The sequence below is a fragment of the Melopsittacus undulatus genome, chromosome 2 (assembly GCF_012275295.1).
Source record: "Melopsittacus undulatus isolate bMelUnd1 chromosome 2, bMelUnd1.mat.Z, whole genome shotgun sequence".
Lineage (NCBI taxonomy): Eukaryota > Metazoa > Chordata > Aves > Psittaciformes > Psittaculidae > Melopsittacus > Melopsittacus undulatus.
In genome coordinates, this window is record NC_047528.1 from 76,743,673 (window position 1) to 76,767,636 (window position 23,964).

The following is a 23,964-nucleotide window of genomic DNA, read 5'->3' on the forward strand; positions in this document are numbered from 1 at the left end:
AGTGCGGCGCTCCGCCCACTTCGAGTGCCGGCTCCACCACCCCGCCTACTCCCCCCCCCACCCCACGCGCCGGCGGAAGTGGCGCATGCGGAAGAAGTTAGCCTCCTGCGCTTCCGCATTCGAAACTGGTCGCCCCTTGGAGCTTCGAGTGCCCGTTAACGGGCCGGTGCGGCTGACGCTCCTCAGCCATGTTGCGGGGCCTGGGCAGTTGGTTGGGGCTGGAGCGGGCAGGCGAGGAGAAGCTGCTACCAGCTGAGAAGAGGAGTAGCTCCGCGGAGGAGGAGGAAGAAGAAGTAGAGGAGGAGGAGAAGGTGGTGGTGGTCGATAAGGAGGCAGCCGTGCAGAACTCGGAACAGCCGGACTCGGAGGCGCTCCTCAGCCAGGCTAAGGGGCTAGGCAGTGAGTGTCCCATCCTCGTACGCTGGGGAGCGCAGGGGGGAGGCGGCTCAGCACCGCTGGCTCCGGGACAAGCCCGCGCCCCGCGAGGGGGAGGGAGTCCCCGGGACTGCAGCGGTGAGAAGTGGAGCTCCTTCTCCTCACACACGTGTCGCTGCCGGGGGGGCTTTATCCAAAGAGAAAGCTTGAGTGAAAGAATAGTCCCACTTGTTGGGAGAGCGGTGTCGCGCCCAGGCGTCTTCATGCGGGAGATGCTGCTGTGGGTTTAGTTTTAAGAAAGCCATGTATTCTCAACAGTAAGGTCCTGCAGTGTGGTGAGAGTAGTATTGCAATTGGAGGATGGAAGGTAGGCCGGATTTATGTATGCTTACAAGTTAGAAGAGAATTTACTAGTACTACTGGCATTTACACCAAAGCTTAAGCACTACTGGCATTTACACCAAAGCTTAAGCTGAGCTAAACAATTACAGATAGGTTTTCAGATGAGTTAAGCATGTTTATTCTCAATTCGACAAACGAAAAGAAAAATTGCTTTTCATCTAAATGGCAGCAACTCCAGTGTAGCTTGTACAGTGATGCAAAGCAGAGAACACAAGTATATGAAGGGACCTAGAGACATTGGGTTTTATTTTTTAAATATCCTTGAAGCATATCTTTTAAGGTATAAAAAATAATTCAGGTCAGGTAGTATGGAAAGCTATCTTTGTGGAAAGTTTTAAAAGTCATTGTTTGATATCCTTTTTTTTTTCTTTTTACATATATTTGTTGTTCAGCTCCTTTAAAATCACGTCTGATAAGTGCAGTCTGTGGCATGCATAACTACTGTGTATTTTACAACATGGAGTTTTTCATGCAGCTTTGTAGTCTCTATCACAGTTATGAAACAATACAATGTGATTGATGAAGCTGGAAATTTGGAAGTGATACAGTTCTAATTTCATCATTTTTCTGTATTTGAAGGATTTGTTTTAGTACTTACTGGCAATGAGAAATATTTTATTGCACACAATTCTGTGCACTGGTAAGGAATGTTGCCTCACTGCAAAGCAAAACACATTAAACAAACAAACAAAACAAAACCCTTCAGTGTTTAAAATATGACCCAAGTAAATGACTGCAAATGTTCCTTTCAGTTATCATTTTTTTCAGAATTGTTACTAAATTAACATTTCCTATTGGGAGAAGTCACACACATACAATGTACCTCACAAATTGGTGTGAGATTTCTGTGATATTTTTCTTTTTATAGGAAAGGAATGGGTTTTGATTTTATTGAATTTGTCTGTAATGAGGCAAGGCTATAGTTTGCTATAGGTAAGAATTCTGCTTTACTATGGTAGATTTTTAGATAAAATTAATCCAAAGTACAGATTCATGGTCCTTGCTAGAGTGTCTTTTTTTTTTTTTTTTACTGGTACTCTGAAATGCTAGATCAGGCTCATCTGAAAGGTTAGTCTGATATGATTCTTCACTGTGCTTTGCCTTGGGCTGTCCAAGCTGCAGCATTTTATGTGTGTAGTTTGGTCAAATACTTGTCTTGGTATTGTAAAGCAATCCTAATCTGGTAGTCAGTGTTCAGGATGGAGAAAAGGCTTTGCATTTCAGAGGAAAAGTAAGTATTGACTGTTACACATAGAAAGGTCCAGACCATAATTTGCTCTGGAAGTGAGAATTTGGTTTAGTGATTCATTATCTGTGACACTAGAGAAGATTGTGGTGAAAAGGCTTTTTCATAAAGATTTGCACGTCATTGTTTTAACACAATAACTCCAGAAATATCTGCGTGACTAACAACCAGTGCAGCTGTGTGGAGAGGTTCCCCCAGCACATAAAGAATTCTACTGGTAAAACTGAAGCCTTATGTACCATTTCCTCTCCTCCCCCCATTATTGCATCCTCACAAAGGTTAGGAGATTTTGTCAGTGTGAACTAGTACTAGATATATTGCTAGATACATGTTCTTAATATGGGCATAGAATTGTAAGAGGGAGGGAAAGTTTCTTGGTCACTTGAAAGTGGAAGTGTTGCTTACTGCTAATTCTATTTTTCTAAGGTGAAGTACCAACTCTTACTGAGGTTTTTAAGTACTTCAGAAGAAAATTTGCCCTTAATGGAAATAAAAAGCATTTTGTTTTTCCGACTGGTTCCAGGACTGGCCAAAACTACTTTGCCGAACAATATCAAAACACTGATGGAGAGCAAGTGCTTCAGCACCTTTTGCACCTAAAACAATTGCATATGAGAGTTTACAGGGATGCCAAAAACAAGCAAGGTAGGAAGCTGGTAGGAAGGAAACAAATCAGTAGACTGCTGCTTCCTCTGCTGTTGTAAGGAGAATAGCATGCATCTATATAGAACGTGTCTATATCTAAAGTGCAGAAGATAGACGGATATTTTTACAACATGAAGCATGTGATGGGTTGTAAAGCCTGATAATGGGTATGAAAGATCATGGAATCATAGAATAGTTAGGGTTGGAAAGGACCTTAAGATCATCTAGTTCCAACCCCCCTGCCATGGGCAGGGACACACTAAACCATATCACCCAAGGCTTCATCCAACCTGGCCTTGAACACTGCCAGGGATGGAGCATTCACAATCTCCCTGGGCAACCTATTCCAGCACCTCACCACCCTTACAGTAAAGAACTTCTTCCTTATATCCAATTTAAACTTCCCCTGTTTAAATTTGAACCCGTTACCCCTTGTCCTATCACTACAGTCGCTAATGAATAGTCCCTCACCAGCATCCCTGTAGGCCCCCTTCAGATATTGGAAGGCTGCTATGAGGTCTCCATGCAGCCTTCTCTTCTCCAGGCTGAACAGCCCCAACCTTCTCAGCCTGTCTTCATACAGGAGGTGCTCCAGTCCTCTGATCATCCTCGTGGCCCTCCTCTGGACTTGTTCCAACAGCTCCATGTCCTTTTTATGTTGAGGACACCAGAACTGCACACAGTACTCCAAGTGAGGTCTCACAAGAGCAGAGTAGAGGGGCAGGATCACCTCCTTTGACCTGCTGGTCATGCTCCTTTTGATGCAGCCCAGGATACAGTTGGCTTTCTGGGCTGTGAGCGCACACTGCTGGCTCATGTTCATTTTCTCATTGACTAACACCCCCAAGTCCTTCTCTGCAGGGCTGCCCTGAATTTCGTTTTTGCCCAGCCTGTAGCTGTGCCTGGGATTGTTCCGACCCATGTGTAGGACCTTACACTTGGCATGGTTAAACTTCATGAGGTTGGCATCAGCCCACCTCACAAGTGTGTCAAGGTCCCTCTGGATGGCATTCCTTCCCTTCAGTGTATCAACCAAACCACACAGCTTGGTGTCATCGGCAAACTTGCTAAGGGCACACTCGATCCCATTGTCCATGTCAGTGACAAAGATATTAAACAAGACCAGTCCCAACACCAATCCCTGAGGGACACCACTCGTTACTCCTCTCCAGCCAGACATTGAACCGTTGACCATCTTTGAGTGTGACCATCCAGCCAGTTCTTTATCCACTGAGTGGTCCACCTATCAAATTGATGTCTCTCCAATTTAGAGACAGGGATGTCATGTGGGACAGTGTCGAATGCTTTGCACAAATCCAGGTAGATGACGTCAACGGCTCCACCCCTGTCCATCACTTTTGTAGCCCTGTCGTAGAAGGCCACCAAATTGTTTCAGGCAGGATTTCCCCTAGTGAAGTCATGCTGCTGTCACCAAGCACCTTGTTGTTTTTCATGTGCCCTAGCATGCCTCCCAGGAGAATCCGCTCCAAGATTTTGCCAGGCACAGAGGTGAGACTGTCTGGTCTGTAATTCTCTGTGTCATCCATTTCCCCCTTCTTGAAAATGGAGGTTATATTTCCCTTTTTCCAGTCGTTGGGAACTTCACCTGACTGCCATGATTTTTCAAATATGATGGCCAGTGGCTTTGCAACTTCATTCACCAGCTCCTTCAGGATCCGCAAATGGATTTTATCAGGTCCCATGGACTTGTGTACATTCAGGTTCTTAAGATGGTCTCGAACCAGATCCTCTCGTACAGTGGGCCCAAGGTCTAGGTTTTCACAGTCCCTACATCCACCTTCCAGGACTTGGGTGGTGTGGTCAGAGCCTTTGCCAGTGAAGACCGTGGCAAAGAAGCCATTCAGAACCTCAGCCTTCTCCAAATCCTGTGTAGCCAGTTCTCCCGAAAGCTTCCGGAGGGGGCCTACATTGTCCCTACTCTTGTTTTCTAGCCACTACATACCTATAAAATCCATTCCTGTTATCTTTAACATCCCTAACCAAGTTTAGTTCCAATTGGGCCTTAGCTTTCCTAACTTGGTCCCTAACTACCCGGGCAACATCCCTGTATTCCTCCCAGGCCACCTGTCCTTGCTTCCACCTTTTATAAGCCTCTTTTTTCCTGTGAATTTTCCTCAGCCGCTCCTTATCCATCCAAGGAGGTCTCCTGGCCCTCCTGCTGCACTTCCTTCTAGTCGGGATGCAACACTCCTGAGCTTGTAGCAGGTGATCCTTGAATATTAACCAAGAGTCTTGGGCCCCCCTGCCCTCTAGGGCTATATCCCATGGAACCTTGCTAAGCAGGTTCCTGAAGAGTCCAGAGTCTGCTCTCTTGAAGTCCAGGGCAGTGAGCTTACTGCACGCTCTTCTCACTGTCCTGAGGACCTCGAATTCGACCATCTCGTGATCACTGCATCCAAGACTTCCCTGGAGAGTCACATTTCCAACGAGCCCTTCCCTGTTGGTGAGCACGAGGTCAAGCAGGGCACCTCTCCTTGTCACCTCCTCTATTGCTTACAGAAGGAAGTTGTCTTCCACACAATCAAGAAAGCTCCTGGATTGCTTGTGGAGGGCCATACCGTCACTCCAACAGATGTCAGGGTAGTTGAAGTTCCCCATGAGAACAAGGGCCTGCAAGTTTGAGGCTTTTCCTATTTGTCTGTAGAGTTCTTCATCCACAGGTTCCTCTTGATCAGGCGGTCTGTAACATATCCCCACAGTAATGTGTCCCATCACCGCTTTCCCCTTAACCCTGACCCACAAACTTTCTGTTAACTGATCACCTGTCCCCAGACAGAGTTCCATACTCTCCAGCCTATCCCTAACATAAAGGACAACTCCCCCTCCCCTCCTACCGGGCCTGTCTTTTCTAAAAAGCCTGTAACCTTCAATTCCAACACTCCAGCCAAAGGAGGCATCCCACCATGTTTCTGTGATGTCTATTATATCATAGCCCCGTAGATGTGCCCACATCTCTAAATCCTCCTGTTTATTCCCCATGCTATGGGCATTTGTATAGAGGCATCTGATCTGAGCTCCAAATGAAGCTGGCTCATTGGCTGGAGCAGCTAGGATATCACTACATTGCTCAGAGTATTTATTATAGGTGCTGGCAACTGACTGGGTGTGTTGGGATGGAATGATGCCCCCCTCCCCCAGCATATCTAATTTAAAGCATCCTTGACAAGTCTGGCAAGCCTCCCAGCAAAGCCACTCTTCCCTTTCTTTATCACAGCAGTTCTACAAGCCCCCAGTAGACCTGGCCTACAAATTTGGGCCCCATGTTCAAGACACCCAAACCTTTGACTATGACACCACCCTTTTAACCATTTATTAACCTGTCCAATCCTCCTTGTCTTTGGAAGGTCCTCCCCTGTGTCTTGGAGAATTGTCAAAAGGACTGTCTGAGCTCCAGAACCCCTGACCACCTCTCCCAGAGCTCTGTAGTCCTTCTTTATACTCCTCAGGCTACTACTATCTATATCCCTAGCACCCACATGTATCACTAGAAGTGGGTAATAGTCCGTGGGACTTACTAGAGCAGGCAGCCTCTCCGCAACATCCCTGATCCGTGCCCCAGGTAGGCAACACACCTCCCTTGCGACCGGGTCAGGGCAACAGATGAGCGCTTCTGTCCCTTTCAAGGCAGAGTCCCCTACTACTACAACCCGCCGCTTTTTCCTGGCGGCACCAGTAGAGATCTTCTGTACCAGTGCACTAGCTGGCTGTTTGTGATGGAAGTGCATTTCCTCATTAGACCCCTGCAGGACAGCAAAGCGGTTCTGGGTGGGTACAGCAGATTTAGGAGGAAGCCCCTTGCTTTTAATTGCTCTCTTCCTCCTTTGGTTGTTTTTTTTTTTGTTACTAATTCCCAGCTTCCCTGATCAACAGCCTCCTTCTTTCCTCCATGAGTTAGAGGGGAATCTTGAGGCCCCTGTGCTGTTTGAGCCTGGAGCAAGCAGTCCTGCTTCCTCTCAGCTTCCCTGACATCTTGCAGCTTACTGACAACATCCCGTAGATCAGCCCCTGCTGCAGGATGACCTCCACCAGGGAGCAGTGAGCGCAGCCCTGCCCATTCTGCACCTTTCCCTCACAAGACCAGTGCAGGCACTCTCTACACTCCAAGCTCTGCACCGCAACCTCCCCGCTTACTGGCTCTGTCTGGGTGCCTACGCTGGCCACCACCAGGGCAGCCAGGGCAGAGCTCCCAGACCGGACCCTGGTCATACAGCGAGTGCTCAACATCCCGCTCTCCTGCCCGTGCGAACTGCCGCGCAAACTGCCTCGACCCGCTCTGTTTGCCGCGCTCCTGGTCGCCGCGCTCCCTCGCTACTCACAGTTGGTGCCAGTCCTGGCTCCACCCCGGGTAAGTCAGCTCCTCATGTGAGCTGAGCTGCTGGTTCCTGGGCAAGTCCTGTCGAGGACTTGAGGCTCCCTCCTTGGTGGCTCTTGTCGCTCTGAGGTGAGGCTCCTGGACGCTGATCTCCCCCCGCTCCACTCCGGTGTTGCAGGTGTCCTCTCTCAAGCTACTCACCTCAGCAACTCAAGATGCTAGGAAGTACTTAAAGGAAGTTTGGTTGCCACCTTTCTGTGCCTTATAACTAGAAATTACATATAAAAATAACTTGCTTAAGGGCTGGCTAGACCTCTGCATATTTCAGTATTTATATCAGAGGTGATATCATCATGAGAGAGTATTTTATATGCCAGAAAGAACAGTCAGGTTTACAAAAGGTGACATGAATGCTCTGAAGTAATTCATTCTACCTGTGGCTAACAGCTGCATTTTAAAATAACTCTTTTTTTTTTGCATTTCAGAATTATTTCTTACATTTCTAACTCATAAGGAAAGTGGAATCTTTGTGAGGTCTTGAGAAGGAAGTTGGTAGGTTTTGTTCGAAACAGAAATACTGGGGGTTTTCTAAAGTCTCCTGTATAAAGGTCAAAGTAAAATTTCAGGAATAACTAAAACATTCTTACCATCTCACATGCTTTTCATTTTTATCAATGCCGCAAATATTTTTGATAGTTACTATGCAGTTTAGATCTACTATTACTTCTTCTAACCATAGAATTTGAATAGAATAGACTGTTTCTGTTGTAATGGACCTAGATGGTTCCTTTCATCTAGCTCTCTTCCACATATAGTCCAACTACCTGACTAATTCAGGGCTTACCAAAAGTTAAAGTGTGCTATTAAGGGCATTGTCCAGATGCCTCTTAAGCACTTGACAGGCTTGGGGCATTGACCACCTCCCTAGGAAGTCTGTTCCAGGGTTTCTTCACCCTCAGCAAAGAAATGCTTCCTGATGTCCAGTCTAAACCTCCCTGGTGCAGCTTTGAGCCATTCTCAAGTGTCCAACCCCTGGATACCAGGGAGAAGAGATCAGCAGATCTTTCTGCTTCCAATCCTCAGGAAGCTATAGGGAGCAATCAGAGGTCACCTCTCAGCCTCCTTTTCTCAAAACTAGACAACCCCAGAGTCTTCAGACATTCCTCACAGGACATTCCTTCGAGCTCTTACACTAGCTTTCTTGCCCTCCTCTGAACACATTCAGGGATCTTCATATCCTTCTTAAGTTGTGGGGCCCAGAACTGCACCCAGTAATCGAGGTGAGACTACACATCTTGAGTACATCAGGATGAATACATCAGGACAGTCAGCTCTCTTGGCCAGCTACTTATACTGTGTGAAGCTCCCCAGATGCAGTTTGCCCTCATGGCTGCCAGGGCACACTGTTGACTCAGATTAAGCCAGCTGTCAACCAGCACTCCCAGGTCCTTTTCTGCAGGGGTCCTTTCCAGGCTCTCCCCATTTATGCTTGTGTCTGGTATTACTCTGTTCCAGGTGCAGAATCCAGCATTTCAGCTTGTTAAAATTCATGCTGTTGATGATTACCCAATGCTCCAATCTATATCTAGATCCATCTGCAATTACTATATTTACAGTGGCACTTACCAATATTTTATCATTGTATACACTGTAACTGTGATATAAGTCATAATACAACTGTTCGAATGTAATAAAGTGCTTGTGACAGCATCATTGCCTGAGGAAATAATACCAATGTAATTTTAAAATCCATTGTCAATAAGCTGGTATTTAATGTTTCTGAAGGTTTGTAGTATACGCCTTGCTGCTTGTAACTATCTATGCCACATTATTCTCTCCCTGCCACCTTTCTTTACTTCAGCACTGCTAATACAAAGAATGCTGGTTAGTCTTTGGAAATACTTGTTACTGTTGTTCTGGTGCTGAATGTATTCAGAAGTAAGCCAACAGGGCGATAGTGCCTCTCAAGGAGACTAAAAAGAAGACAATGTGAAATAGAAAAAGGGTAAACAACAGGAATAAATTTCTATCTTAAGACTTTTGAAGGAATCTCAAATTTTACTTGACTGAAATGTTTCATGCATCTGATGTCTTACTCCAGGAGACTTTATTGTGTATGTTGATTTTCTTAAAAAAGGCCAAAATCACCACCCTGTTTTAATACTGTTGTTAAAGTTACTTTCCTGCTTAATGTCTCTGAAGTACTTGTAAGAAATTAGAAAAGACACTTTCTTTTGCTTCAGAACGTTCATTGGAAAGCAGTATTTCAAGGACTATTTGGTAAACAAGATTCATGTGTAAAAGTTTGATTTACAAAAAGTTGTGATCAAACATGCAGTTTGATCATCATCACTAAAGAATATGAACTAAGAGAGGATAAATAGGATTTTAGGAGTTCTTTGGAGGTCAGAAGTGGTATTAAATGATTTGAAAGCAGCTTTCAAGTAAGTGTCAAAATGATTAGAGAAAGGAAAATCTAGTAAGAGAACTGGATGTAAAATGATCTTTTTTGTCACATCTTTCCCTTTCTTATTTTGAAAGGTTACCTCTTCAATTTTGCCACTGCCGCTACAAAAAAGATATCTGAATCCGTTGCTGAAACAGCACAGACAATAAAGAAGTCTGTAGAAGAAGGAAAAATCGATAGTATCATTGATAAGGTATTTTATTTCTAGACATTTGATCTAAGATATATTTTCTTACTGTTGTTATAACATGGCACATCTGGCATGTGATAATATTTCTTTAAGGCATCTCTCACTGATATTAATCTTAAACTGAAATGCTGTGTTGTTGAAGGAAAAAAAATAATTATAGCAATTTATCAGGCTTAGAGATTTGTGTGCTTTTTGGCAACTTGTTAAGCCACAGCCCTCACTGTATAAAATTTTGCATTTTGTGAATTGTTTAAGTATTCATTTCTAGCTTCATTGTTTCTTTGCCTCTGCTTTCAACTACAGAACATTTGCACTGTTACTAGATTTTGGCATGCTGACTTCTGAGATAATTCTTCCATTTTTAATTCCAAATTCAATACAGGGTGTTTCTGAACATAAATTTTTGATGAAAACTTCTCAACAGAATTGGAGAAATTACGTCAGCCAAGCAGACATTCTTTAAATAATACTTAACAATTTTACAAATCTGATTTATTGCAGTGAATATATTTCTTGAGCAACTCCTAAATTTTATTGTAAGGCAAAGAGTATCTTTAAACAGTCTGTGTTGTCTGTATTTGATACGGTAAGGCATAGTATGCTAATGTTCAAATTATCAGCTAGAATTTTCCAACCTTATTTTTTTGGTCCCCTGAACTTGATAAAAATCTAAATATAATTTTGAAAGCATACGCAATAGTTTAAACTTTTAAAGGCAAAATCAAACGTTTCTGTAAAGGGGGGAATGTATGATTTATGCAGAACACTTTTAATTAGTTTATAAAAAGGGCCACCAGGGATATAAGAACATGATCCTGCAGTGTATTTGAAAGCACTTTTTGAGTGAACATGAAACAAAAGGAGTGTTTGTTTTTTTTTTAATTGTGGTTCCATAATTTTTATTTCAGACAATTATTGGAGATTTTCAGAAGGAACAGAAAAAATTTGTCCAAGAGCAGCAAACAAAAAAATCAGGTAATGTATGATTTTTTGCATAAACATTGCATAAGCTAAAATTTGCTGGAAGCTGGATAATTAAGCTATATCTAAACCTAATCTATCAAAACTCTGTTTAATGAAACACACTAAGGCAGAACTTAAAGTATGTTATGGAATAGGAAGATGACATTTTTAAGTGAGGTTAGTGTTACATTATCTAGTTGGTTTAGATTTCCTTTTTTAACCAAATTCAGCTTTCTGAAATTAACTCAAAGATCACTGTGCTAGCAAAGCTGATTTCTTATTGTTGTTTTGAATCTTAAGCCTGTGTGTTTATTGAAAACAGGCATGCTGATTATTTCTCTTTTGAGCTTTAGCAATCATCACATTTTCATAATGAAATTAAAAACATGGGTTAGGGTTTGCACTATTGTATTTAATTGTTTTGCTGTAGGTGTTGCTCTGCTTACAATAAAGGCGTAATTGCTTTTTTACATTCCCATAAATCATTTGCTTTATAATTATCTGTGATCTAAACCCTTTAAGTTATCCACCCATGTACTATTAACTGCAGTGGATCTATTTGAAACTTTAAAATAGGCACACTTATTTTTTTGTTGCATTTCATCATTGGCTTTTATCTCCTTTAACATGCTATATGGATGCAGCGATTTCTTGCAGTTTGAGTAATGAGTGGCTCTACTGTTAATCTTGAAAATGAGCTGGTTTTAAATGGATTGTTCTAAAATTTTTGCATACTGTCCACAATTAATATTTTAGCTGTATTTCTTCCTGCAGGCTTGTTTATGTGATTGCACTTGTCTGTATTTCTGTCTTTTTGTCTCTGTTAGTAAACTTTGTCATCTGTTAATATATTTCTGAAAGTTTTATGAAAATAAATAGCTAGATTGGCAAAAGAAGGACTAATAGATGGCTTACTGAAAGAAGCATTAACGTCAGATGGGACTCCATGTGCGTGAAAGATCTTGCTGATGTCAGATGGATAGCCAAATAAGCCCTACTAGTTAAAGTGCATAAGAATTAACTGTTACAGATGCGTCATAATGTCTCTGTAGGCTGAATTTGCATTGACAGTGAAGAGATTAGTAGATTTCTGTAGATCTACAATAGTTTCTTTTCCTCTGTATATAGCCTATAGAACTATTTTGGAAGTATCTGTGTAAACATATAAATCAGCTGACCTCAAGTATGCTTATTCAGTGTATAATGTGTTGTAATATATAACAAATTTAGAACTTATTTTCTCCACCATTAAGGAATTGGTGTCTTCTGGATGTTAGAAAATTAATACAATAGCAAATTACTTTTAAAACTTAGTTTAGACAAAGTTAACACGTTTAAAGTGAATCTAGATATTTCTGTTTGCAGGCAGATTAACCAGTTTTACAGCACTACTTCAGTAACTAAGAGGTACCAAGTTAGGTGATGCACATTGCAAAGAAAATCACACAGTTTTGCAATAACAGAAATTGGCAATTATTTATATATTTAGTTAGTTAGCTGGTTTACCTCTGATAAGCAAAAATTCATTCCTAGAGTTTCTCTCATGTCCCATGTGCTTAGTTTTGGAAAATGAAATTATGGCTTATTTTTTGTTATGTTATATGTTACTTTAAGGCGAGTTTTGTTCAAGTAATACATATGCAATTATTTTCTTTCTTTCAATAACAGAAGCAGCAGTACCTCCCTGGGTAGACAGCAATGAAGAAGAGACAATTCAGCAACAAATACTGGCCTTATCAGCAGTGAGTATTTAATTTCCTGTAAAATTTAAAGTTTTCCTAATGGAGAGGTTAAAACTTCCTCCCTTTTAATTTTATTTATTTATTTATTTATTTATTTATTTATTTATTTATTTATTGGCTGCCATTAGATTATGTACTTTCAATGTCCTTTTTTAATGGGTCTGTCACTGCACTGATCATGCAAGCCTGAACAGTTCTTTCAGGATCAACCTGAGCCAAAGAAGATCCCCAGTATTACTGGGGTCAGTAATAAAACCCATAACAAAAACTTCATAGCTTTGTGGTATGATAAAATTATGTGGGAACTGGAATTTCGTTGCTGGTCTTGTGTGTGAAATAAGATATTCTTTTTCTGATATCAGTTAATGACCATATATATATTCTTCAAAGGATAAACGAAATTTTCTGCGGGATCCTCCGGCAGGTGTGCAGTTTAATTTTGACTTTGATCAAATGTACCCTGTTGCAATGGTGATGTTACAAGAAGATGAACTTCTCAATAGGATGAGGTTTGATCTCGTTCCCAAACAGTAAGTAATTTCTGCTGGTTACTACCATAGAAAGATGCAAGCGTTGTGGTTGGAGGGGACATTAAAGATCATCTAGTTCCAACCCCCCTGGCATAGGCAAGGACACCTTCCACTAGACTAAGTTGCTCAAAGCCTCATCCAGCCTGGCCTTGGACACTTCCAGGGATGGAGCTTCTCTGTGCAGTCCCTCACCACCCTCACAGTAAAGATCTTCTTCCTAATATCTAATCTAGATTGACCTATGTTCAGTTTAAAGTCATTCCTCCTTATCCTATCGCTACATGCCCTTGTAAAAAGTCCCTCCAGGTTTGTTGTTCTTACTTTACTCTTTAGTTACTGGAAGGCTGCTCTAAGGTCTCCCTGGTGTCTTCTCCAGCTGAACAACCCAGCTGTCTCAGCCTGTCTTCAGAGAGGTGCTCCAGCCCTTACGACTATGTATCTTTGTGCTTCTGATGTGTCTGTATTATTCATAAATTACTCCTTGTTATTTTCACTTCCTTCAATTCTTTATGTACTTCCTCTGTATTTTAGATCTAATTTAAAATGCATGAAATATTGCACATGCATTGCAAGTTTAGTAGTTGGAGGAAAGAACAAAAGTAGATCCATTAGGCATTCAAACTAATAAGGACCTGTTGACTTACAAATAGGAGAAGCCTTAATTTTTTTCTGTATTCAGTGTGCTAAATTAACTGAAAATCTTTTTCCCAAAACCATGGTAAATGCAGCAACAAAAGTGCTTAGATCTGTTGGTGTAACTGACACCCCAAAAAGGTTATTAGAGAGAGTCAGAGGGCCCCTGGAGAAATGGTAAAAGAATTCATCACAAAACAGTAACAACGCAAGTAAGAAAAACTGTTTTTGAATAGGCAATGCGAAAAGCTGTGTGTTGCAACTGCTGTCCTTCTAGCGAACCTAACTAAAAGATCCATAAGCCTTTGTCCCAGCAGTTATGGCCTGTTCCACTATGTCTTTTTGATCCCAGCTTTTTTCAAGTGCTGTTCTCCTTCCTGGTCCAGTTCCAAATGCTGCTGCTGAAGTTTGTTTCACAGGTCAACATTCTTGTTAAGTAAGAGTTTCTGACATTAGTCTCCTTGTCAAAGAATGGAAACAGGAAAGAAAACATCATCTTCATGAAGTTTTCTGTCTTAAGTCTCCTCCTTTGGTATAAAGCTTCCCAGCTTCTCATTTTATTTACCCCCTTCCCTGCTGTTATTTGCTACTGTCAGTCCTAAATATTCTAGTTCTTCAACATATCTGTCTCTGATGCTGTGTCTTCAGCCTCTGGTCATGCTGTCCTTGCCTACATTGCTTAACAGGGTTTTTTTGTCTGTTCATAGTTTCAATAGTCACTGTTTGCCTGAATTGGCAGGAAGGTAACTTCACTCCCCACATACTTTGACAAGAGGGATACTATGCTATTCTGTTTTTCCAGATTATGTATTGCAGCATGCTGTTAAGCTTTTCTAAAGTCATAACATTATTATGTTTAAATCAATTGTAACTGTCTTGTAAGAGATCAAGAACTTCTACAGTGATAGATTTTCTCTTTTTTTAAACCATGTCAATATTACAAACTTCTTTTTAAAGTTTTTACTTAAATGGCACCTATGTCTACTTTGTCTCTCTGCAAATTTAATTTTATTTCATTGCTAGATGTTAAAAGGATCCATATTTCCAAATGTAGTAACAAAAATTTGTTTATTCTCTCTAGCGTAAAGGAGGAGGTGTTCTGGAGAAATTATTTCTACAGGGTGTCTCTAATCAAACAGTCTGCACAACTCACTGCACTTGCAGCTCAACAGCAAGCAGCAGGAAAAGAAGAGAACAAAGGCAGGGAAGAGGATAGTCCACTGAAAGGTATGGAAAGGATTTGTTTTAGGACAGCTCGTTCAGTTAGCATCAGGCATACTGACGGTGTGCATCAGGTGACATTGAATTTTTATTCTGGGTTTCTTACTAAACTGAGGCTTCCCTTGTCATACTCAGTGTGTTTGTCCAGACTGGAGAAGAGGAGGCTCCTAGTGGTTTTAAACCATTTTGCAATTTCAGCCAACTTTGTCAGAAGAGTGGAAATCTCAAGAGATAAAATTTTGTACATGGCTTGTAGCAGCTCAAGACCCCTCGTGGTCTCTGGTGTGTTTTTTTTTTACTTGTCAAAAAGTAGAAGGAGGTAACTTGAGTTCACCTAGTAAGACAACAGGTACTAGACAACCTAGCCACCTGGCAATTGGTTTGCTCTTAGCTTTTGCTTAGACCTCAGGCCAAACAGAAATTAATGAGTGATACAGGGATAGAATTAGTGTGGTGGTGGAGGCAGAGATGATTGCAGGATGTAGAAAGTTCCACAGTGTATTATAGAAGTGGAGGAAGATAGAGACCAGGAGGCTACTTGGGATTCAACCTTGAGATGGAAAATCCACTTCAATGTGTCTTCAGTTATATTTATCAGTTTATACAGATGATTTTTACTGACCCTCTTAAGAACCACTTGGCATCTTATCTGCATGTAAACAAATTCTGCAAGCAAGAGTATATGCAGCTTAAAGAGTAGAAAGCAGTTCTTGGCAAAGACACAAAAAGAAACTAGTAGCTTATTAAATCTTGGCTTAAGCTAGGTATGCTCACCACCCCTGGTTACACACCTGAAGGATCTTGGCAAGTTGGGTAGGCATTAGGCAGAAGGAGAAAGTCTTTGCTGCATCTTGGAACAGATTCTCATATCCCCTACATCAAAAATTTGTCATCATCCATGAAATAGTTAATGCTTAAGTCCTGTTGACACTGCTGGTGTGACTTGACAGCAAACTGATCACTATTCATTTCATTTTTGTCCCCCTTTCAAATATGTCTTTTCATATTGGTGTTTTTCTTCTTGAGGCAAGATCCCTATCTAGAACGAAAAAAGTAATATTCCAAGCAATGGTGGCAGGACAGATTACTCCAAAATCTACTGCAGACTAAGAAGCACCAGTGCTGACTTCTTTTATCCAAGACAATTGTCTGCTGTCCCAATAGGCTTTATACAGTCAAACATGGCAACATGTCCCCATGTTGAGCAGCATGCTGTCAATCACAGAAACACTACTCATGCTATTTCAGCCTTTGTAAGCTTAAAAAAACATGACCTCATGATCACATTACATGGAACACAGTGATCTAGGTGAATGTCTGGCAAGTGACCACATGCCCATGTGCACTTGAGAGGATGCTAGCCTTTGAAGAGAGTAATTGTTGCCAGCACACAGCAGCGTGCTGTTGGGAGCAGGCTTCCCTCCCTGAGAAAGTTGAGAAAGACAGCATACAGACAGCCCAAAATGACTTAGGCATTTAGTATAATGATGTAATTCTTCTGCTTATTGTACTTCAAAAGACTGCTTTAAGCAAAGCAGTACAGGACTTGTGTTCGGGGTTTTTCTTCTGTACCTTTAAAATATGTGCAGGTTTTTAAAAAAGTGAGAATTACATGATAGTGATTTTTCTTACTTGTTCTCATAGTTTTGTAAGTATGTTCTTTTTCTCACCATAGAAACAGAAGAGTGATAGAGAAAATCTGATACATGTGGAGAAACAACTAATCAGTTATGGAAGCTGAGACTTAATTTTTATCCCTCATGTAAAAGAGCTACCCTTAAATGTCCTACACTAACTCTTTAATCATAACAGAAAGCTTTTGTCTTTACTTCTCAGTGCAGACTGTATTTGGGCTCATTTTCTACTTCCCTGGTCATGTCACTTGTACACTCCCACCATATTCAGCTCCCATTCTTGCCATTTTCTGTAAGCAAATTGTGTTCATTCTTACCCTATACAGGTGGTATCAATTCAACAAATTGCTAGAATTGTCATAATTTCATAAACTTTTGCACCTAAATGGCATCTAAATGCATTTATCAAATTTTCTTTCGTTCTTGTATTTCTTTGCTTGTTTGGGTTTTTTTTTAATCTTTTTTTATTATTATTTCCTCTGGGTTTTTTAATTACACCAACTGATAGGATTATATTATAGACTATTAAAAGTAGTGACTGTTGTCTCCTTTGGTTTCTGTAGTGCCTCACGATAGGTTTTTGAGTGTCGTTTCCTTTCATTTAGTCCTTTGTATAGAGGAAAAGGTTGAATTTGGAAAGATTAGAAACACAAATTCTGCCAGAAGATACTTTCTTGACTGCTGTTTATAATACTGAAGCCCGTTTGTTATTAGTTTGCTTCCCCTTTCCACTGAGCTTTTTATTTTATTTCTGTTTCTGCATATCATTGCTTCAATAAACCAATTTTGGAAAAGAAAAGCAAGCTGCCACTGTTGTGGCTGACTGGCAGATCAAATCATAGTTACTCTATCATTAGTCACAGTGCTGAGGGATTCCTTTATGTAAGCTAAATATGTAATTAAATGGGCAGTCTTAAACTGTAAGTTCCTAAAGCAGCATAATCTTTTTTCTCTCTTTTTTTTTGTTTGGTTTATTTGTGAGGGGTTGGTTTGTTTGACTTTTTTTGTTTGTTTGTCTTTGAACAGCACAGTGCTCACATTTGCTAAACTAGCTGCTTTACTTGAAGTGGCTCAACTCTACAGAAGAGATGGCAACTGACCCTATTGAACAACAAAACTGTTGTCTTTGAGTCAGCTAAACCTTTGGAAATTGCCAGTCAAAGATAAAGTTGCTGGATAATAGTAAAATTACCATTGTGACTGAACACAAATCATACCTTCATCTAAATAAAAAAAAAACAGCATGACCTTTTGACCTCTTGCAGATGATATAAATTTCAGAAGACCAGTACAGGATATGCAGCTAGACTTACTGTAATGGCAGAGAGACATTTACCAGACTGTAGTAAATGCGCATTTTGTTTGATATGAAAATTGCATAGACTTGGGAAGCTCTGAATCATCAGTGTTATTTTTGATTTAAAGAACCTTTTTGAAGGTTCAGTTTCCTAACTGGAGGTTAACAAGTAATTGCCTGTTGGTAACTCTTCATAATGTTACGAGTTCCTTCTTAAAGCTGACTGTCTATAAAACAGAATTAATTGCCTTCTATTTTTATCTGTCGCCTCCTTACCTGCTGTTTTCACGAAGTAAAATTAGTATGGTTGATGTGAAAGGAAAGAAGAAGGGACATATGGATCTTAGTGTAGAGACTATGTAAGATCTATAACAAAATGTGAAGTTTTAGTCTTTCTCCAGTATTAGTAACTATTTATTTGGCAGTGGAGTTACATCAGGGGCAGAGAGCACATCAGCAGTGGAGGAGATGATGCCAGGCGGGTAGATCCAGCACAGGACTAATGGTATGTTAGTCATATCAGCTTGGTCCATGGCCCAGCGCAGAGCTGCGGTGCCACCTTTGCATGAGAACAGCAGATGGAGATTGAAGCACCTCTCTTGCATGGTGCTTTGAGCATTTGGTGCTGAACAGCAAAGAGTACCATGTTCTACAGCCTCCTTGAACTAGGAGTGCTGGAGTCTCTTTGTGGAGCTGGGTGCAGTAACAGGTCCTCTGAAGACTGGGAAGACAAAGAGAAGGAAGAGAGGATAAAACAACAGTGGGCATTAAATAGATGAGCTGTATAAGCAATGACAGCTACCAATTAAGGAGTTATTTTCATTAGAACTGAGCTTAATTCTAAAAATAAAACCTAAACAAAAATAATGCCCCCTTCAGAAATTGCTGAGTAAGCAGGAAGGGTCCACCTGGGCACATTGCAGTAAGCAGAGCTGCAAGCTCAGAGCAGCGTTGCATGTTTAAACAAATAGAACTGCTAAGCAAGCATTCCATCACTACCACAAACTTCCCTGTATGCTAATTGTTCTTGCAGCCACCTGGCTCTTTATTGTGACTCCTCGACCCTGCTAGTTGCATGAAGAAAAAGCTTGGGTGTTCCTTTACCTGCCAAGAAAAAGATCTGTCTTTGCTTGTAAAGAATCATTGTCTTCCTAGCACCATGCTATTATATACAGAATGCACAGTGAATTTTCTTAGAAAACGGGGATCCACTTCTAGGTTTTGTGGGGCTTTTTTGGTGACTTCTTTGACTGGGTGAAAGAAGGTGAGGCTGAGGAACGCTCTTCTTGTGTGCATTTAGGGGTCTGCATACAGGTGTAGTCTGGTATACCAAAGAGCTAACTAGTGCTCATGTCAGTGGTAGTACCCAGCCAGGTCTACATGTTTGTAACTTTGAAGATCTTGTGACATGTGATGCAATCTTTAAGTGTTCTAACTGAAAGAAGGCATTCTTTGAGATTCACAGCTGTTCTATTTACCTAGTTCTCTAGGTGGTTTTGAGGGGCAGGGGGTTTCTGTGATTTAACTTTAGAGTCATAATGAGGAGAAACGGTTTGCTAAATTTGCCTTAATTAAGAATAGAAAATGTTTTCTCCTCCATTTTGTTGTTGCAAATGTTTTATCTATGGCTGAATTCAGCATTTAACCACAAGGATTCCTTAAAAAAGAAAAATATTGTCTTGTACATTTAATAGGTATGCAGATTAAATTAGATCTTTAAATATTTAAATGTAATCTACCTTATTTTTTTCCCCCTTACTAGAAACAGTACGGCCAAAAACACCACCTGTTGCAATAAAACCTCAAATAAAATCTCAAGAGGTAAAGATGCTGTTATATTTTCTCTGCTATTTAGTATGTGAAACTGTTACTTATAGGTAACGGAGTTTGAGCAAGTTGTGCTATGAAGCCACAGTAATATAATATCTGACAGTCCTAACCTGCTGCTGTTCTGCTGTGATACTAATTTCTAGTGCATACACTTTAAACTCCTTTTCTAAAGAGGAAACAGTAGTTTATCTAAGCAATACTTTCAGTAGTATCCTGCACATTATAATAAGACATGTTTTCACTCTGTAGAGTGATATTTCCAAAATATTTTGAGTAGATTTGCACTGTATTTAGACATGAGGAATGCCTTCATAAAAATACAGTCATGATCCATGTTCTGTCCAACTCTTCAGCAGTTGTCAGGCTTAAGTATAGGAAATCTAAACTATACAATGTAATAGCAACATTACTTCATTGTAATGGCAAGAAGAGTTTTCCTTGATACTTTAAAAACCTTTAAACTACATACATAATGACCCTTGTTCATTTCTGAATTGTAAAATCAGTGCCAGCAAACACTCTTGGCAGAAGCAGAGCTGTGAGTTCATTTGCAAGTAATATGCAGTGAACTAAATTAATCTAGAAAGATGTACAAAGAACAATTCTCTCAATCTTACTTGTGTTTAGAGAACTGTACTAAATTGTAGTCAAAATTTAGTTGTAGGTACTGTTTTATTATTGTTCCTGAAGATTACAGAAACAGAATTAAAGTTAGTAGAATGCAGAAGGGACCTAGGATGAAAAGCAGATAATTTTCAGTACAACTATCTAACATCTCTCTTTGTACAAAAATACTTTTGCAACTATTTTTCTTTGTGGGCTACTTTTTTTTTAAGTAATGCAGTTGGTTTGCTTCTTTTGCTAACTATCTAAAAGACAGTCACATAAATGGAAGTATGCATTGGTAGCATTTCCCCCCCTTTTTGCATAAGCTTATACAAAAGTGTTTTACTGCAGGACGATGAAGAGATTTCCACAAGTCCAGGTGTATCAGAATTTGTAAGTGATGCCTTTGATGCCTGTAATCTGAATCAGGAAGACCTGAAAAAAGAAATGGAACAACTGGTGCTAGACAAAAAGAAAGAAGAAACTTCAGTAGTAGAAGGTAAAGCTATTATTACGTTCTGTTTCTTAAATGCAGAAATTCTGAGATAGGTTGATGTAATAAATAATTTAATTCAATTTAGGAAAGTAGATTTTTTTACCCCGTTTCAAAGTGAGTGAAATGACCTGCAATGTATTGCAGAAATTAATGCTAATTCTCACCACAGTTGAACCATGTCTTATACAAAATGCTAGTTGTGAGGAATTTATATCCAAGGAACCTTCTTAAAGTGGCTCTTTTATGAAATTGACAGTAGAATGTCTTTTTTTCTGTCTACCTCCTCCTTTCCCTGACTTCTCTTTCATAGCTCTTCATGTGTACAAATTTTTCTTTCTTTAATTGACATCCTGGAGGTAAAGTACAGTATTCGAAAGTCAGGCAATGTTTTCTTCTTGTTACACCAGCTAAAAAGGCAGTATTTGCACCAGACTGTGAGCTTTCAGATGCCTCTGCTGTAAAATGTTTTTCACACATTTGGAAAAGTTAAAATTTAAGAAATAGCTTTGAGAATGATGAGAAGAAATGGGCCTTTTACTTAAAGTAATTCAGAAGAACTAATATCAGTATAAAAATCATAAAACCAATCTGTGATAATGTGGCTCTGTCCATACGCAATGAACAGCTTACTGTGAAGACATGTATGTGTGGATGCTTATCATAATATAATTTTCAGGATTCATCATAAAATATGGTTTTCATGTTGCTGAATCCTTGTTTTCTGAAGTTGTGAGGGTTTTTTCCAATATGTAGCCAAGCTTGAAGAATCCTAATAAGTAGTATCAGTTCTTTGCATCTAGCTTTTTGATGGAAGTGTTTCAAGAAGTCATTAATGTGCAGCATGTTGGAAAAATCTTAGCTGGCCATAGCGACTTGGACTATGGAATTGAATTACGTACCTTCATATCTAGGCTGAAGTACTAACCAACATGTAACACATCAAACACCCATCTCCTCCCCCATACTCTTGCATATGATAGGTAGAGCTAATTAAAACAGATTAACAACACAGGAATGCTTTCTGACTCATTTTTTTGCCCTGAAGTATGAAATATGATTACCCTTAACACTGATTAAATGAGCCTGCCTAGCTACAAATGTCAGCAAAAAGAATACCTGCTGCCTTTTCTAAATTATCCATAGTATTTGATCTTGGGTTTGAGGTTTTGGTTTTGTTTTGTTTAACTCCATAAGAGTATATCCAACAAATTTATGAACTTCATTAAGGTTTTGCTGGGGATTTAAAAGTACAAAAGGAGATTTGGTTGGCATTAAACTGAAAGACTGTAGGAAATGAGATTGCCAAGGGACGCCTGTTTCAACTAAGCCACCTATTTGCTTTTTGTATCTTATAGTACACATGTAGGAATACAGACTTGGTATAGTAATTAATTCCTCTTTGTGGTCAGTAAGGTGGTGAAATGTCTGGTCTTGAAGTTTCTCTAGGTTTTAAGGAGAATTGTTCATAAAGCTTAGGGAATATGAAAGACATTGAGTGCAAATTCATCTACTTTTATGTAAATAAGCTACATGCTATATTATCAAGTTAATTCTTACACATTATATATCTTTTCTAGAAGAAACTGCTGACTGGGAAAAGGAATTGCAACAAGAGCTTCAGGAGTATGAGGTGGTAACAGAATCAGAAAAGCGTGATGAAAACTGGGATAAAGAAATAGAAGAAATGCTGCAAGAAGAAAATTGAGCGTTTTCACAAAATCACCACAACGCTAAGCTTTTTCTGAGGACTGATGTGGATTTCTGCTTTCATATTTTGCTTATGAAATATCTTCAAAAGACATAAAGGAATCTAAAATTGTTATAATTCCATATGGGAATACAACCAGTATTTCTGTTCTTTATGAGCAGTTTCTGAACTACATTCTTCAAAAGAAAAAAAAAAAAGAGACAGACATAGCAGGTTATATGTCATAATTAAAAGCGATAACATTACATGAAGTGGCAGTTTAGTTTGTGGCCATCTTAGGTGGTCAAGAAGCTCTGCAAAGAGATTTCTAAACCTAAGAATCTCAAACTTTTTGTCTGCAGCCTTCAGTTTTGGATGTAAAAATGGATGTTGTAAGTAACTTAGACCTTGATAATAACTCTTTCCTTAACTGTGCACTCTGATCCCTGTATAATCTGTAAATGTGTACTATTTTTAAGGTACTTGTAGCTTGTAGTTTTCATGTGTATTTAACTTCCTTAGTGTATGTAGCCAAAGAGTTTATAGAAAATCCTATTGAATAACTTCTGATACTTTGTTAAACAAAATACTAAATCAGACTCCAAAAGAAGTACTGATTAATTATGAACCAGATATGATTAACTGGCAAACATTTAAGCATTTAAATAAGAACAAATTTTTTTAACTGCTTGAATTAAGCTGTTGTTTTTGTTAAATAGGAATATTAAGATGCTGCCTTTCCCCACAGAGAGATACGGTTTAATGCATTCTTTCTTCACAAGATTGTTATGTTTCCATTTAATTTTGCTGTCTGAGTGAGAACAAATTGTTTCTCTTTAAGTGCTGAAACATTTCTGTAAAAAATGTGACTGGTTTGGGCATCTTTATTAAATACTGTAGATATATATAAAATTGGCTCATTTTCTTGGACAAGGGCAGAGCGAGAGACAAACATACTTGAGATTTGGACAGGTTTCAAAAATACGCTTTTGTCACCATGTATAAGACATCGTATTTAAATAGAAAAGTTTTCTTTAAAAGACTTCTTGATTCTTCTTAGACATCTGGATGTTTCCTGTAGCTTTACCATGAAGTCAGTATCTTTGTGTATAAATTAAAATATTATGTTCTATTTGTCATCTGTTTCATAAACTTATGTGACAAAATATTAATGCAATTCCAAATATGAAGGAAAAGTGAATAAAATTAAGTATGTAGGAGCCGTTAAGCCCAACTGAACTATATAGGTATGTTACATACAGTAAACTCCATCTTAATGAAAAATTGTACAGGAATCTTTTAGTAAAGAGGCTGAAATTATTCAGCCTCAGCTGTAACTATACAGTCAATATTCATCCCATGGGAACTGAAAAGCACTAAGTATGTTTAACTGCTGTTGCTGTAAAAAACAACTATTTAAAATTGTCTTTCTTGGTAACTTGAATGGAAAGCCCTCCTGTATTTCTCATTATGGAGATTAATTTATTTAAACCTGCATCCATTTTGCTTCTCCAATTAGCTTCTTTATTACCATTCACTTTCTCAACTACAAATTATCTTGAGCACAAGTTGTGTTTTTTACAGTGTTTTTCACTTTTAGTTAACAGATGCAAGTCATGCTAAATAAGTACTTTAGGAGCTTTTAATATTTGGGATTATTAAAGGCT

General features: G+C 39.5%; 1 protein-coding gene across 1 annotated transcript; it reads left to right on the top strand.

The window, feature by feature from the left end:
• The first annotated feature begins 88 nt into the window (after window positions 1-88).
• On the top strand, window positions 89-23,436 carry SYAP1 (synapse associated protein 1). Its single transcript, XM_005151467.3, has 9 exons — window positions 89-399; window positions 9,543-9,661; window positions 10,567-10,633; window positions 12,290-12,363; window positions 12,754-12,893; window positions 14,608-14,753; window positions 19,441-19,499; window positions 20,466-20,613; window positions 22,188-23,436. The coding sequence occupies exons 1-9, from the start codon at window positions 189-191 to the stop codon at window positions 22,313-22,315; spliced, it is 1,092 nt and encodes a 363-aa protein (XP_005151524.1). The 5' UTR covers window positions 89-188; the 3' UTR covers window positions 22,316-23,436.
• The last annotated feature ends 528 nt before the right edge of the window (window positions 23,437-23,964 follow it).

Coding starts and splice junctions, on each gene's coding strand:
- SYAP1 (XM_005151467.3), top strand. CDS start 189: ATGTTGCGGGGCCTGGGCAGTTGGTTGGGGCTGGAGCGGGCAGGCGAG. Junction 12,364..12,753: donor AAATACTGGCCTTATCAGCA/GTGAGTATTTAA, acceptor TATTCTTCAAAG/GATAAACGAAATTTTCTGCG. Junction 12,894..14,607: donor TTTGATCTCGTTCCCAAACA/GTAAGTAATTTC, acceptor TATTCTCTCTAG/CGTAAAGGAGGAGGTGTTCT.